The following is an 18,014-nucleotide window of genomic DNA, read 5'->3' on the forward strand; positions in this document are numbered from 1 at the left end:
TTGTTTTTTTAGATATTTTAGTCTGAATTTAAGTGATCAACTGACTTGACCCACTGGCACGGCAAAAACTATTGCCATTATTTAGAGATGAAATGTATCCACTAATGTTATCTGTCTTCACGATTGCTTTTATCAAAGTTTGTTCATTGTGTTGAAAATCTCATGAATGGATTTTACATGAACACACTAGCTGGATGACTTCTCCTTGAAACCTCATAGGCTAATCTCTTCTACCAAATTAAATACAGGTTGCTCCGTTAGACCTTCCAGCATTGATACGCTCAATATTGATTGGGAAAAGGCCACTGCCATCAACAAAGAGTCTACTGTTATCCCATCGGCATAAACAGGAGGCAATCTCATTAAAAAGACTGTGTTTCAAGTGGGTCTGCAAAATGTCCACATATTTGAGGTGTGCTACTCTGGAAAGTCAGAAGCAATTACTGACTTCCTCACTTTCAGCTGCTCTGTGGAGAGAGGGCAGAATGGTGTTTGTAGCTGTGGTGTAAGTGGACAAATAACATTACACCAGAGTGCAATTAGGACATGGACCTGGGTTACAAGTCTGGATGATTCCATGTGTTATTTGTGTGGAGGAATAAGTAAAGAGAGAGCAGAGGGTTAGAGATTGAGGGAGTGTTTATCATAGAATAAGACAGTGTTTATGGACTTGGTCTGTATTCCAAAATGTGTCACAGCTGTTTTTTTTCATACAGCCTTCTATGTCCATCTATCCAAACCTTGAATCCCATGTTGTGCACTTTTAATTCTTGGACTAAAGCCTTAGCCTGTAACAGACTGCCCTACACGTGTGTGCGTAAGCTCCAATCACAGCTCTGTAAAAAAACGTGCTTTACAGTCTGCTCCAGTACTTTGACATTCGCTAACTATCTCCGACCGTTATGTGGCTGCCTCACCCCGGGAGACCTCCGCTTTTAGATTTATAAAGGTTGCCTGCTGAGTCCAACCCAAACACATTCTACCGCTCAGCCAAGAGACACAGGGCAAGGTCAGTGGATTATGTGTGTATGTTTTCATGCCACTCCCCGAAGTGTGTCTGAGTGCATAAAAACACAAAGGCACACACAGGTCACACAGATTGTCCTCTCCTCCCCCGTGCACTGCAGGTACTCTTCTCTCATGATCTGATTTGGCACACAAAAAACATCTAAGTAGCCTCTTCACGCTAACTCCACAACATGGATAGAGCAACCATCAATACCTCCCAACGCTGGTGTCAATGAGATTTTCTCTTTGTGATTCCCAATTCACTTCATTAAATCCCTTGTGTTTGCAAGTCTTTAATGACTTAATTAGAATTAGTCAGCATCTAGTGAAATTAAACCAGCATATCCTAAATGTTTTTTTTTTTTTTTGAAATAGCACAGTGTGAGAGTCTATGCTGCTGAGTCTGTTTCACAAATGTTACATTGGTTGACGTAAAAAAAATGTGTATCAAGAAAAATAAGAAAGAGGGTTGAATATAAAGCTTATTGAAATTCAGTAGACATTCAGATTGAGGTTGATGTAACCTTAAGTGCCTGAGCTATCTCATCGGGTTTTTCAATTCTTGGTAAGATCAGACACTTTGAGACCAGCAGTGATTTTTCAGACCTTAGAGCATTGCCTGTACAAGAGGGGAGAGTATTGCTCTCTTTGTCCGGAGACATACCCCATGAGGATGTTTGCCCAGACCAATCAGACTTTCATCAAACTCCATTCTATACTAGTCTGAGGACTGAGGGACCTTCCCGCCTGCTGGCTCTCTACACTTCTCCTATACTTTAATCACAAGGCACCTCTTCCCTGTGGCTTGGAAAAACAAAATGCCCAATTATAGATGATTATCTCTGAGTATTTTTGTGATAAGTTGGACTCAGGCAAGAAGTGAGGAAGAAGGGCTGGCAACAAGGACGGCCTCTCAGGGTGATCTGAACCATAATCATTCGGAAATGCTTCATGGGATATTGGCTGAGCTGGCAGCTGTTTCCAGCACACTCTAGGTTGTTTCACAGCGGTATGCGTGGGCTGTCAGGTTTATCAAAACCAACAACTAAAATGCATTAAAATCAAAAAATATTACTATTTCTCTGAAAACCTTTTAGTAGTATTCCCATTCTACATCTGCGTTTGATCTTTTCCATTTTAAGTTCAAAAGGTGGTCCTTGAGCATTCTAGCGGGCATTCACAAGTTTATTCTTGTTCGCTGATCGATCACACCAAAGCCAGGTCACAGGGGTCTTGACAAGAGGAGCTCTCTCACATTTCAGCCTGCATTTTCTAAAAGCTGCTAGACAACACAAAAGGAGCCTACAAAGCAATTCACCACAATGACCCCTTGACCTCTGTGTCAACTATGTTTGGATGATTATTTACCTTTAAACATCAAGTGAATAAGAACATCGGACTCAACCAGGAAATGGGCTTTTGTCGAGTGATAAGAAAAGCTTTGGAGTGGTTGGAGTGCTTGCTCTGAACATTTTCCATTCCCTTAATGTTATTTATTTTCTTTTTACTGATGCTACATTTAAAAAACTATTTTTTGTCAGTTTGACTTGTGTTGCTGATTCATCCTTACGTAAATTAGTGTTGAAAACAAGTAGGTGAAAGTAGTACAGCGCTTTGAATGAGTAATGAATTGCAGAGCGCTGGTATAATAGTAGCTTTTAGTTGTAATCATGGTGAGGGTTGGGAACAAAGGTTAACTCCCAGTACAAATTGTACTGAGGATGCAGAATCTTGGAAATAAACACAGTACTACAGGATGTTGTAACCTGATTTTGTAAGACAATATGAAAGACAATAACCTCTAAAAAGCATGAATTAATCACGCATTGTATTTCTTTACTTTTCTAAGTGCTTTCAATTTCAGATACAACTGAGGTGAAAAGCTAGACACAGAAAGGATTACAAAAGAATATATCTCAATGGTGGTGCCAGTGAATCAATAATGTGTTGCAAGAAAACACATCACAATATACTGCTGCATTGATTATTTGTTCACGCTTTCATATTGATATTTGCACATTCAGGAACATTGCTAGAACCAGGACATTTTAAAGAATGCCAACCAGAGCAGGTTCTAACAAAAGATGTTTTGACTGAAATTAAGTCTGAAAAAAAAGATTAAATCAACAGTAAAGCCTCAAGATAAAAAAGGGTCTTTCAAGTGTCAGTGGTGTTGCGATGAGTCTTTTGTCCTATGTGTTTGCAAATTATATTGTCACCATCTTCCTTTCACTGGCATGCTAGGATAGTATTAAGCACTAAGATAAATCTAGATTGATGCTTCAATAATGGAATGGAGGATTTGGTCAAAAACTTTGTTTCTTTGGTAACTTAAAGTAAAATTATGTAACTTTTAAAGAAGAAATATTACACTGAATTTGTTACCAATAAAACGTTGGACTAATATCTATAGAACCCACTTTTTGTTCAATGAAATACACTCTACAGAAATATACTCAACACTGTTCTTTGATGTTGGGGCCTAACTTGGCATGACTCATAGATTGTGTATATGTTAGCAAACTTTACATAGAAATTGCTGAGTAATAGACATTACTGGCTCAGTTTGCTCATTTATTCTCCACTTGTGTTACTGTAGTGTACTGTACATACTGTACCCATAAAACTCATGTGCACAGTGTGTCCATACCTGTTATTCAGCAAAGGTTACATAGATTTGCTTTAAGCTTTGAGAGCTTTTCGCTTGTTTTTGCAGGTATAAACAATAAAGCACTATGGTTACTTAGCTCCCTCCCTGCGTTTCCTCTGTCAATGACTTGACTAATGTACACCATTTCTTTCAAGCCTTTCATATATATGCATGAAATGTACATTTAATGTGCACTGATGGACATGTATGCATATAAACACAGACCTGCCTTCTCTTCCAACCACTAGATCTTTCTGTTTCTTTCGTTCTCTCCCCTCCTTTGCCCTCTCCTGCTCTGCGTCTAATTGCGCAGTGAGTGGAGTCCAGGTGGAAACCATTTGAATTCCCTGTGGTCGTGACCACAGTGGTTGCTTGTGACACAGCCATACCTCTCATTTCCAGACCATTTACAACATATTCTTGCCATCCGTAACACTCATGCTACAATCATTATGCCACCTAGACACACCATAGCAATTTGTGGTCAAAAGCACAAATACAGACATAGAGGACCAGATGGAAGGCAGAATTAACATTGTAATCAAGTCTGTATTGAGTGCATGCTGCATAATGCATAATGTACTTGTTGATAATATGCATCCCATAGACCTAGCCAAGGATGCTATGCAATTCATGTTTTAAGATTATATTTTGTGCGCTTGGCTCAGCATCAGATAATGATATTGAAATGTATGCGCCATTGGGATCAGTGTTATTGACATTGGAATTTGCTGTACCCCTGATTCAGAGGGTGAGCTGAAATTGCTGTTGTTGTGTTTGTGTGTGTGTGTGTGTGTGCGTGCGTGTGTGTGCCTGCATTTTTGTTTTTTCCCTTTTCAAATCTGGCAGGGAATGAAGTGTCTATTGGAAAATTATGCAAATGCAGTTTAAGAGAATACAAAACTGAGGGAAATTGAGACCTGGAGAAAGTCAAATACAAAAAAAAAAGAAGAAGAAGAAAAAAAATGGAGGCATTTTCTGAGCAGATGGCCTCTTAAACATGGCTTCAACCATGCTCAGGCTGTGCTGAAAAATGATAGCAGCTATTAGAAAAAGTGGCTTGGTTCGGCTTTGTTTCAGGTGTGAAAAGGCGTGGCATGTATTATGTTTCTTCTTTGAAAGCTTTGCTCACTGTGCTTCATGTGGCCTGCAGCTGTCTTCTGAACACATGTTGTCCATTTTGAAAGCACTAAAGCGGCTTGTACCATTTTTGTTAGCCAGTCAGAATTTACCAATCATCAATTTATTCAAGTGCTACAACAAATCTACCAGTTTAAGAGTTTCAACACAGTCTGCAGCCTCCATAGCAGTGTGAGGCCATGTGCAGTCACAGTTGCAAGCTATATGCTAACATGCTCACAATAAAATAGCAAAATGCTTACTATCTTAGTTTAACATGTTAGCATGCTAGTAAGTAGACTTATTAGGAATTAGGCCTGACAATAGCATCTAATCTGTTGGGGAAACAACGCACTGATACCATGAAACCACACCGCTAGCATGGCTATATGCTAACATGCTCACAATAAAATAGCAAAATGCTTACTATCTTAGTTTACCATGTTAGCATGCTAGTAAGTAGACTTATTGGGAATTAGACCTGACAATAGCATCTAATCTGTTGGGGAAACAACGCACTGATACCATGAAACCACACCGCTAGCATGGCTATATGCTAACATGCTCACAATAAAATAGCAAAATGCTTACTATCTTAGTTTAACATGTTAGCATGCTAGTAAGTAGACTTATTAGGAATTAGACCTGACAATAGCATTTAATCTGTTGGGGAAATAACGCACCGATACCATGAAACCGCACCGCTAGCATGGCTAAAAATAACATGAAAACTGGGATGTTACACATGAGGTTATGTTTTTTCACTACATATCTATCATGCCCATAACCCTGCCAATACCATCCACCTGTATACTAGAAAATTGCTCTCGTCAGCGCAATACAATGGCAATATATTGATGCTGCTGTCTGAAAAGAAATCCATATAGTGTATGAGTTACCTTTGAGGTCACAGTGTTTTAAATCTGTATATATTATTGTTTTTTTTTGTTACAGGACCATATATGTATTGTTGCTTTGAGCATGATGTCATTTATTCCCTCTCATGTAATGCTCCTCCTTTTAGCTCACATACAAAATCAAGCCTGGCCACATAATGACTTGCAGTGTTTGTGGGCACAGCATGCCAATTGCTCCTGGTAGGTGATTAATGGCCAACAGGTAAGGTTGTCATGGTAACCTGCCCGCCTGAGCCACTATAGTAGCAGCAGTCAAAGAGAAGGCTGTATGTTGGATTCTCTCACATTGGCAATTCATGACCTTCAGATATCAGCTAATATCTTTTTTTTTCTTCCTCAACATCTTCATCTCTGTCTTTTATTGTATTCATCCATTTCATCCATCGTTCCCATTTATCTCACTGATCATGCGCTCCCCTCCTCTCTTTCCATCCTCCCACCCTCTCATCCTTCCGCCCCTCAATTTTTTACATTCCTCCCTTCTTCCTCAGTTCTTGTTAGTCCATCCTTCTCCCGTTCCTGTCCTGCCTCTCTTTCTTGCTTTGTCTGAGATCCATTTGTGCTGCATTAGGCAAGATATGCTGAGAGAGGAGGAGGAGGAGGAAGAGAGAGAGAGAGATAGAGAGAGAGAGAGGGGGAAGATAGAAAGAAGGAAGACATGGAAAATGGATAGTGTCTGAGCTTTGCATTATAATGGATAACTGTCTCAAGGCAGATTTCCCCTGCCTTTAAATGATGCATCTATCTGCATTTATTCACCCAACTGTACGCCTGCCCGGCCTATGTGCTTTTTATTCCTCTCTCTTATGGGAATTTAACCTGTCCCCATTGTATGTCTGTGCACTGTTAAATATTTGAAATGGTAATTTGTTTTATTTGTTTTATTGTATGTGCAAGTAATTTCCTCTAATGGATCGTGTTTCTATTGTCTTGTAGTTGGGAAGTGTTTTGTGTGTCAGGAGGGGTTGCAGTGCCTTTGTGTGCACAGGGAGGAGGAGGGATGGTCCCATTATTTAACCCAAGCCATCAGTCACACTCAACAAGCCTATCATATAGGACCATTCAGAGACTGTGCAGAGCTAAAGTTAGCGCTATTATCTGCCTGTCACTGGCTAGCTGTGTTGGGGTCCCTTGTGGAAAACCAATTGTATGAGTGAATGCCTTGCTGCTCATGTTGTCAAGCTCCAGGGATGCACACAGCGCCTTTTTAAAAGAGCGCTCTCCATTTACCTTTTGGTTTTTCACACCTTTCAACTCGCATTAGAAAAGCATGATTTTGACATTTCAGCTGTGTTTAGTATTATAAAATTGACCGCTCAATTTTAAACCATCAGCAAGGTTTTGGAGGCCCAACCAAGTGGAAAATATCATCTTTAACTCTAGAAGGAGAGGATGATCTCAGTTTTAATTATCTCAGCTCATCTCCTAAGATTTTCGAGTGAGTGCTCATCACTCAAACTGTATGCAGACAGTGTGCTTGATTAATATTCATTTTATATGAGACACTTCATTTGCATGAACACACTGTCTGTCTCATAAAAATTACCAAGCCCTCCCCGCTGGTATGATAAGCATCTGGACATGAAACAGTTGAAAATCAGTTGAGACATGGTACTTAACCCGGCAACACGATCCCATTTCATTACATAGCGTTATGTGGGAGGGCTTCAAGCAGGCGTGACTAGTAACATCATACTTAGCATGCCTCCATCAGATAACATTTTGGATCAAGTTTCACTTTGTTTCAGTAGCATTGTATGGAACGCCTCTGGATTCAGGGAAATCATCTTTGGTTTCCTCAGGTCAGGAAGTGACAGATGGAGAAATGCCTTCAGGTGCGTCGCTCCAATGGCTATCTCACTCATTTATGTCGGGGGAACAGAAATGAGATTGCCGAAGGTGAAGAGATCCATTCCAAAAGAAATTAATTGGAAAAATTAAAAAAAAGAAAATGTGGCACTGGCTTTAAAATGAAGGCTTGCCAATTAAACACATATTTTCATGAACATAATCATTTGTGTTTTCTAGATATGTCCACATATATTTCAGGTGGCAATTAAAAAAATCTATACCAGCTTGGAATAAAATCCTTTAAATAGCAGTGCTTATCAGGAAATAGAGGAGGAAGTAATCTCTTTCTTGGTAGGCTTATTTTGCCTCCTTAATTTGATGTTAAAAGTATTGTTAATCTGTTCTGAAATTAATTTAAAAAATTGAGATGATATATTTGTATTGACACAACACTACAGTACGTAACAGTACAGTGCATACGGGTATACTACACCTTGGAAACATGAAACATGTCCAGCTATTAGAAATGTTGTCATATAATTTATACCAGAGTGTCCATCTCTTTGATATCTGTGGTTGTAATGTGGGCAATGTGACACATCAATAACACCACTGTACATCAGCATTTCATTAAAGCAAGACTTCTGCATCAATGTGTTGGAATACATTAACTCATATGGCATTTAATGAATGGCTTTAAGCAAAAGCATTGATCTATAAATAGTTTCTCAATTGAATTACCAGAAAATCAAAATAATTAAAATAATTAAAAATGTAAAAAAATATATATATTGTGATATATAATTACATTGCAATATGAAATGTCCTATACCATGGTAAAATAGTATAATAGTACAGTACTCAATCTGTACCACTAAAATGTGTTGGGGTATAGCTGAATTATAATAAACCATCACATGATGTTTACCAGTCAATGCAAATATGAGCCAGTGGGCATATGAGGGAAAAACAAAACATCCAGATTCATGAATTATATTTGACATTACGATGGGAATAGTCAGAAAGTACTACAGATTTTTTTTGTAATATCTTAATATTTCTGTAGATCATGCTTGGCTTGTTCCTTTTGACCAGCAGCAGGCTTCAGTAAAAGAGAGACGGTGACTCACATGGTAACTTGTAGTTGTGTATTTAAATATGTAAAGTATATGTAAAAAGGATGTAAAACAGTTGGCATACTGTATTTTACTTCTGGCAAACTCTTTTGCACTGATGAGTTAAAGAAATAAATAAAGGACGCTTGAGACATTTTTTTTCCCAGTGTGGTCACAAGACAATGAAAAGGCTGACCAGGCTTTTCTGAAATAAATGAAATGTTCTCCAACAGTCTTCCATGAGAGAAGTAATATTATAGTGGTGACAGGTAAAGGAGCAAATGCCAAGACGCACAGGTGGATTAAAATGTTCTTCTTTTTTTTTCAGTACAGACTTTATTAAGGATTTGCAGCTCCTGATAAATTTTATTATCAACTGTTGTGTCATTGACAAAGCAGAGTCACACAGCATGCCTAATTACAACATAACACATTTGACTCTCACCCAATCGGAAAAGCAGGAGTGTGTTATCAATGTCAAGATAGCGGCAGGTGTTTAATAGTAAATCAGTAAAGCAAAACATGCTTGGAGCTTTTAACACTGAAATCTTGTATTAACAGGGTGCATTTTCAGCACCTTTCCAGAAAGGTGTTTTTATTATTATCAGTATCACAGATGAATAATGATTGTATATTCAAATGTACTAAAATTATACCATGTCTCTTTTTTTTTTTTTTTTTTTTTTTTTTACTCACAATCACTCCGCCGTTTAAATACAGATTGGATCTAGTTTAAATCAAGCTAATAGGTTCCATTTCCCTCAATGCTATTTGTGTCTCATTTGTCTTTTTCTTGCTGTGAGACAACATATCCCCCCATAAACTACTGCTCTATATCACCCAGCTCCGTTTTTGCTTTTGCTAGATTAAAAAGGCAATTAATTAAAACTGTCAGGATTCATCTGGACCCCTTTTGGCACAGCCAAGAAGACTAAAATATCAAAAATGACAATATTAACAATCAGGGGAAAAAAAGTTGTCCTGCCGAAAAAGTGAAGTAAATAATGAAGAAGTCTCCTTGATGTGCCTGAGAAGAGACGCAGCAGCCCGCTCCTCGGCCCGCTAAATGTTGGCCAGCTTATCTAAGGGAGGTATCCTAAATCCCCCTCAGAACAAGTACCCTTGAAACGTCAGCACCATAATGTATCATAAGGCTCCTTCTGGAATACAAGACGAGTTGGCAATGCAGGGCTACCACTCTGTCTTTTTTTTTTTTTTTTCCTTTTTTTCTTCCTCTTTTTTTTTTTTTTTCATTGAACTGGGTCCAACTCCTCCTCATACGTATTTTATGATGTGTCCTCTTGGCGCTTGATAGGAGTTTCTATACCTAAGCCCACATGTTTTTTTCCTCAGAGCAAATTAACAACTGTGATAGTGAAGTGTTTTTCATTTTATGTGATCATTTCCAAGAAACACCTGTGCAAGTAGTTGCTTTTTTATCGTTTTTTGCTGTGAGATACGACAGATCTGAGCATAGACTGACACACACACACACACACACATGCACATACACACACACACACACTCACAGATGGATGTGCATGCTGATACACAAGAAGCTACAAGTTCTCATGATCTTCCACCATAGAGGCAGCCTCTATCTATTCCAGCTTTCTTCCTACATTTCAGTGACAGTTTAAAATCAAAGTCAGAATGAGAAAAAAAAAAAAAGCCATATGCCAACAATCATACCACAGAAATCAGCGTTAGGTTGTCTTATCTAATACATATTTTTAGTGCGTTGTTGTGTCTGTGCCTTCTTTTTAGTCTCCATCTCTGCTGCCAATTTAGAAATTGTCCTGCTGTATAAACTCCAGGGCCTATTTGCCGCTTGGACAGTGTATTTGAATGTGATTATGTCTGGAATAATGTATTTTTTTGTCAAGGGAGTCACAGTATCTGATTTGGTGTCATATTTAATTTAGCTCTCCTGCAGCTGTCAGAGCGTTTTATTAAAAGCGCTGTTTACTCACAAGCATATTCCTTTGATCAAATACACTCTTTCACATTGCTTTTCTACTGGCTTAAAAGCCCTGCCGTCACACACATATATATATATATATAAATATATATACACACCAGGAATGAAGTAGACAATAAATTGATTCAGACTGGTTATTCAGGCTTCTGCTTTTGTTCTCTCATAGCACCATGCCAAGACTTAGCAATACACTGACTTACTATATAGCCTCTTAATATTGTCCAAATGGTCTGTTTATGCAGAGACTCATGATAGGCTTGCTGTCCTTCTCTTAAACCCATTAATATCTCCTCAAAAAATCCGATTACTCTAATCTAGGATTTTTGAATTGGGATTAAGCGTTTAGATTATGAGATGGGGAAATGTCACTGCACCCAAAAAAAAAAAAAAAAAATGCAGTGACAGTGAAAAACATCCGGAGATAGATGTGTGAGAAGTCTGATAAAAGGACAGAGGTGTATTGAAAATGTACAGTGGGGTATAACTTGAGATTTTGATGGCAGCCAGCTTCCCAAGTGCCTTGTCCTTGGTTGCTGCGCTCACGTTTTGACCTTTCGTAACCAGATTTTCTCATGTGCCACAACGGTATTATCTCCCAGCAATATTAAATGCACTATAGAATGCCTAATGTGCAAGGATAATGCTTGTGCAGAGGAGAGCTGCATTGTGTGTGTGCACTCTTTGGCTTGTATCATTTGGCTGAGATTATACGTCCCGCAGCAGATCGTGGCTGATATAGTGGATAATAGAAGGGTTCAGATGGCCTAATCATTAAAGCTGACTTAACCTTAATATCATGATATGGGTTTGATGGGGATAATCTTAAGAATCTCATCAGAATATAAGCAGTTTTTATTTTTTATTTTATTTTATCTTTTTTTTTTTATATTCATACTTCACTTAAAAGATGTGATGAGTTGAAAATTTTCACACACCATTCTTGAACAGTGCCTCATTCCACACATCCCAAGTGTTAATCTCACAGCAGTCACAAGCCAACACCATGTAAATCACATCAGATTGTTTGAATGGTGTTTTTATATTAACTAGCAATAGGTTAGCGATGACTTCATCCTTGGGTCGGGAGTTCACCGGTGACGCCACTCTCTCGGGCTTAAAAGAGGTCAAGGGGTCGCTCTGGCTCATTCATCTCGGCTCAGTGAGTCTTGTTAGCCATATTGTCGGCTGGAATTTTGGAGCGGAGCCTTCGAGCACAGTATTCGTTTCTACGGTCGCGCAAATACATTCGCAGGTGCAACAACTCAAACTGTGAAGTTACGGCTCATGCCCACGGGAAAGAGAAAACACCGCCGCGTTTCTTATGTCGGTTACCATCAGCCCTCGCAAGAATACACACATTACATATACTCTCCCCACACATACACATACACACATACACAAACTCACGTCTCTCCACTGAATCCCAAAGCAGTGTGTGCTTCATCGCTCCCTCCTTGGCTCTCTGTGGGGGTGATTTGTTGGTAAGGTGGGGGAGTTAACACTTCGATGAGCAAACAACAACAGAATATCCAAAAATACATTTCGCGGCTCGCACTGTCTTAGTGTTTGGTTGATCACACCCGGTTTGAGTTCGGCTGACTGGAGATTGAGCAACTTGCACCGTGTCACTCCATGACAACTTGAAACTCACAATACCATAAGGACTGTGTATAAAGATGACAAAGTCGTGGTGCATCCATCTGTTGTGTTTCTTACTAGAATAATACACTCTATTGTTCCTGTAAAAGAACCAAAGAAAAAGTTCTTCAGAAAGTCCTAACTCTTATTTACTTGAAGTCTACTTTTCAGCTAAAGATGTATTTTTTTTTTTTTTTTTTTTCATGACAGATACTGGACGACATCTGGCATCAGTACCAACACGACTTGTGATCTCCTTGGGGAAGAGTGGCACATTGGAGGGAGATCCGTGCCATAAAGGAAGCACCCGATTCGGGCATTTGCCGACAAAAGGCCACGTACTGAACTCAACCGGGACCTTCAGCAGCGGGCGGTAAGAGGAGGAGGCCATGTGGACCGCACGCCTGCTAGTCCTCGCCAGCCTCTTCGCACCAGCCGCTCTGGGTGAGTTACGCTGATGAGAGCGAGTGCGTGCTTGTGTTTGTGTCTGTGTGGGCGTGCAGATGTGGGCGCTAGAATCATACTCTCGCATTTTGTAACGGGCATGATTTGAAGCCGTATCAGAATTTCATCCTTTGCTATTTAAGTGCCAGATTCTGTCAGCCAACTGCGATAAAACCCCTCTGACTTTATGTCTGTCTCGTTTTTCAGTGTCTATCCTCTCGCTAATTAGAAGTTTTTTCCTCTCCAAACTTACTCAAACTTTGCTTTCTCTGTCTGTTTCCTTCTCTGATTTTCTGTCTATTTTTAGATGTGTCCCTCTTTCTCCTGGCTCTGTCGTTTGCTCTCCTGGCAATAGAAAATGAACTGAAATTACTTTCAAAGAATCATTAACACAGCTTTGGCTTTGTGTTGCATACTTAAGATAGTGAGAATTGCAGGAGGGCGTCAAAAAAAAAAAGAAAAAGGGAAAAAAAAGACTTCCTTTATCATTTCATGCATTAAGATCTTAAGATTAATTTGCAAAGTCTTTGTTTTTCCACGTCATGGTAAACGGAAACCAGCGTACTTCTGCAGCCTTTCCCTTTGGCCTCTGTGGATTGTTACAGAGGCAAAGCAAATGAAGTCATTTAAATTCAGATTAAAAGAAGTCAATGGTGGTCGGGTGGTTTGTGTGTGTGTGTGTGTGTGTGTGTAAGTTTGTGTATGTGTGGATAGGGTGTTTGGTCACAATCAACTATGGTTTAGATGTAAGAAGTGTTGGGAGTGAGGCAATGGCCCATAAAAATGTTAATTTGATATGGCTAAAACCATTAATGGGAGATTTGAAGCTAATTGAATTGTTTTTGTGCTGTGATATTCGCGCAGGGTGGCGGCAACCGAGTTCACCATCCAGCCCTAATGAAAGCACAATTCTCTGGCACCGTTAGTTTTGCCTTAATGCTCAATACAAAGAGGTCAGGGGACCGCAATGTGTCATACATCTCTCTTCATAAAGCTCTTTTGACTGATTTAGACATTATAAGGCAGCTGATTTAGTCTCAGTCAGCCAAAAGAGCAGATGAGACACTCAACTTTTTTTTCCACTGTGAATCATAGAGTAACATCCAAGTTTTGGCTGTCTGGTTATTTTCCATCATCACAACTGGGCCCACACAAAAGAGCTGTAGATGACTCAGCGGCTGTTGAAGTAACATGAATTAAAAGTAACATCTAGTGTGAAGTAGTTACTCTAGCTTGCTAGCTTCCACTTTCAAGCGGAAATACAAACTAAACTGCACAATGGGTCCTCCTACATATTTAATCTTGTAAAAACAGTTTAAATCATGAATGAAAAGGATTTTTTTTTAAGTCTTGAATTTTGATTCTTTATCTATAATATGCTGCAATCAGAAGCACACCACAGTAGGTGACAGCGCTTCTTCTAGCAATGTTGGTTTTTATATTAGTCAGCTGCCGGTATGGGAAAAGCCCTCCCTGAGGCCTGAAGCTTAGGCATTGTTTGCACAAATATGTACACACACAGCAGAGGTAGCGCAAAGACAATATCCGAGTGTCACACCCCCTACACTAAAATCACACCTGAAACAAAAGAATATCTAGTGCCGCATCCCTTAAGTATAATCACTGAGAGGAAATGTGATGATAGTTCATGTCCACAAACAGCATTGTTAAACATGGAAAATATACACAATAGCTGTAAGGTTATTATAGTTTAAAAAGCCTGACACAATAAGGGAGGAAAATTTTAATTTCAATTCAACCAACCAACTAAAACAGCTTTATGAGTTCTCAAAATAACTTGAGATGAACATGCACGGAAAGTGTTCATATTCAAATATTCATTGGCAAGAGAATTGCAACCAAAAAAAAAACCCCCGTTGGAAAAATATTGATAGCAATATCTCATTATTGGTGGGTTCATTTATACACCAGTTTGAGTCATGGGAAATGGAAAATCTCTCCCAGTTGAGTCCCCAGATTTGTGTCAGTTTTTCCATTAATATATCTTTGATTTATTACTTGTCATTGGTTGTGTGTGAGGAGAGCTCTGGGACTCCACTGGCTGGTACAGTAACAGCTGTTTTACCTGCTTTTAATAACTCTCACATGTTAGTACAATTTATCCAGATAACATTACACAGATAAAGAACCATAGAGCTTGTGTCCTAGTATTTGTTTAAATCTCAATATTTAAAGCAAATAAAACTCTTGCAAACAAATACATATACGTACATTGTCAGGAACGACACAAAGGCAAGCATGTCCATACTCAAACAACTATATTTAGAGTGAATGGCTTGTGTGTGTGTGCACTGTTATTGGTCCTTATTGCTTTAACCTCTTGACCTTGTATTTGATTCACATTGAATCTACTCAGTGCTGTCCACAATGGATGTGTCAATCAAGCAGGTTGTAAACATCCTCTGAGTTATCCTCATTTTGTCTTTTGTCTGGATCAGATGCTTTTTAGCTGCACTTTCAGACACAATTATTTTATTAAGGTGTTCCAATCAGAAATCTATTGTTCACCAACACTATTGGAACATTAAGAATTAAGGGTGTCTTGAGATGCAGTAGATGTGCATTGATACTCCATTGGCTGGGCAAACAGTAAGTATAGTACACCCAGCCTCAGCCAATTAGAAAGTGTCATGAGGGATAGATGTGAAGTGGTTCAAAGAAGATGGATGTCTGGGATGTGGCTGGAATGTGCTCGGTACAGACACTCTGTGACAGTCAGTTTATTTAAGGGAGGAAAGCTGTGTTATTGCATGTTTTACCATGTTTACTATGAATCTCATATACTTCATATACAACCTCGTGTTTGTTTTGATGTCCCCATCTTGTAATGTCAAATAAACTATTCACATTTGTGCCAAGGTCTTTTTCTAAAGGCGATCTATGGATGTACACAAAGAACTGGATGCAGCATTCGAGGGAGACCCCCTGCTCACGAAGCCAAAAATGCCACTTCCTGCAGTGAAGAAAGTACCTAGATGAAACATACAGAGCACACACTATAGGCTCCATGTACTCCATGTGTCCATTGAGTATGCTCAGTAGATACTTCTGGCAGTTGAGACAGCTAACTTTTGGTGTATCCCTCCAGCTTATTTTGAATCAGGATAAAACAATTCAAATGGGATTTAAAAATATGTTTGAACCGATTTAATCGGTAAATAAGTCTGATAGTCAAACAAATCATTTCGTGGAGGTTATGACACTCAAAAAATTGTATCCACTGTTAAAGCTGCTCCTTTTCCCAAGATTAAGTGTAGGAAATGTTCCTTTTTTTTTTGGTTTCCTGTCAGACCCGGATTTTATAATTTCATAGCTGGACCACTATGTCAGATTGGCTTCAAAGCCTGCATGGCGCTCTTCCTGGGGGCTTGAGGGTACAGTAGATTTCAGAATCAGTGGCTGCATTTCTCTATCTCCTAGTCTGCCAATACTATTAGCAAAAGCTGTTTTTTTTATTAAAAAGCTGTTTGAATTGTCTGCTGCAATGTATGTAGGCATGATTGATTGTAAATGGGCTAAAACATGCAAAAACACCTACACACCCCAAGAAATCAGTCATTCTGCTTTCTTACTCCTCCTCCAATAATCAATCACTCATTGATCCCATAGGTCTAGTGACATCAAACTGGCAATTGCTCCAGTTGGTACCTTTTGGTGCGGTAATTAATATCTTAAAAGAAATACATTTGAGCATAGGTGACTTGCTTGGACCTGCTTCTGAACACCAGATTAGATTATTGACATCTCCCTGTAAATAATTCATCAGAATAGAGAAAAAGCAATCATTTAAGCACCCAACTCAAATATGATGCTAAAAACAGAGAGAGGGGCCAGATGTTGCCAGTGAATTGTTCTGCAGCTGGGGAAGCTTCAATGGGAATATTCACATGCACAATGTCATTGTGCATGTTTCTCCCTGAGAGTGTTGGAAATGTGTACTCCAGGGGATGCTGGCCTACTTTTAAATGGTAATCTATTGTCCCTTTTTGTCTATATACAGTCAGGCACTGGCATGCACAGACACACAAGTGCACAGATGAATGGCGTTAAGCTGTTTCTGTTAACACATATGCCAGGTTTCACATGTAATTTTCACGGCATGCTTGCAGAAAAATGCACACATACCATGTTAGCTAAGAGTGTGCCACTGAAGCTGAAGAGCGTCCTGCCCTTTCTTGTCTGTATATGTATGTTAACACGCACCCGGCCGTCTGACACTTCGCACTTCACTGAAAATGAGGAATATTTCTGGACAAGCGTCACACCAGCGAGATAAAAACAGTCCATGATAGAAAACAACGTATGGAGCGACGTGTGTGTATGTGTGTGTGTGTGTGTGTGTACAGTTATTGTGTCTTTTATTTGTGTCTGCCTGCGGCTTTCTGTAAGTGCAGCTACAAAGTCAAGCAAGATTAGAGAAAAGTTCTATCACAGATGCTGTCACTGGGCTGAAAAATAAGTAAAACGCATCCTTGTCATTGTTTTGGTCACAGTGAATAACAATGGGGAAAAAGCAATGCCCGAAACACTCTGGTCATGCCTGAGCAGCACATTAATCATGCATTTCTGTGCATGTAAAAATGCTCCAGGAAGGATTTTACATTCATCCCACTCAATACCACCCCATGGAATCGGAGACATAGCCGCTATAATGGATGACAGCTCGTGGACCAATCCAAGAGATGAAAGTCTGACATTCAGTATATTTTTCATGGTCAGATACAAGTGCATACATCAAGCCTGGAAGCAGCTATCGTTGTGCCGCAGGGTGGGGTAGGTAATGAGGGATGGATGAGACAACATGGCAGATGTGTGCCCGACGCATCTGTTAAGCATATGTGTATGTTTGTGGGTTTTTTGTAGCTCTTAGAACAATGTCAGGTAATGTCTGTTCTGCAGAAGTGGCTCATAGGAGACGACTGAAAATTAACATAAACCCTTTCAGCCATTCATATAGCCACACACAGCTAACATGAAGTTAAATCTGAGCCGACATGCACCTTACAAACACCCTATTTTGCTCAGGTTATGGTATCCAAGCACTACTATTCTAAGGTTAGTTATATCTAACTAAGCAGGAGCATTAAACTGAAACGTCAATCTCCCTATTCCCGTACCCGATCCACTTAATTAATCTCCTTGTGGCAGGGCACTGACTTCATCCGCCAAGGCATCCCTGGATTTGCCTAATTTGCTTAATTAATTAAACAAATGATTTATTTGAGCTCATATTTCAAAGCAAGGGAAAGTTCTTTGTAGAGCCTACTGAGGCATGTACTGTTTTGTTGTGACTATGAGATGCCTCTTGAAGCATTGGAAACAAGTGGGCT

The 18,014-nt window shown here is 39.4% G+C and overlaps 1 protein-coding gene and 1 long non-coding RNA gene across 2 annotated transcripts in view; both read left to right on the plus strand.

The window, feature by feature from the left end:
* LOC128384386 (uncharacterized) overlaps window positions 1-12,448 on the plus strand; it is a 56,253-nt gene extending 43,805 nt beyond the window's left edge. The window contains exon 3 of the long non-coding RNA XR_008324129.1: window positions 12,430-12,448. This is a non-coding gene — a long non-coding RNA (uncharacterized LOC128384386). The remainder of the gene's footprint in view (window positions 1-12,429) is intronic.
* Window positions 12,449-12,465: 17 nt separating this feature from the next.
* The window catches only part of LOC128383462 (adhesion G protein-coupled receptor L3-like), a 156,179-nt gene continuing 150,630 nt past the window's right edge, over window positions 12,466-18,014 (plus strand). The window contains exon 1 of the mRNA XM_053343080.1: window positions 12,466-12,663. Coding sequence (XP_053199055.1) covers window positions 12,609-12,663 — 55 coding nt within the window. The 5' untranslated portion in view covers window positions 12,466-12,608. The remainder of the gene's footprint in view (window positions 12,664-18,014) is intronic.

The sequence above is a fragment of the Scomber japonicus genome, chromosome 22 (genome assembly GCF_027409825.1).
Source record: "Scomber japonicus isolate fScoJap1 chromosome 22, fScoJap1.pri, whole genome shotgun sequence".
Taxonomy (NCBI): Eukaryota; Metazoa; Chordata; class Actinopteri; order Scombriformes; family Scombridae; genus Scomber; species Scomber japonicus.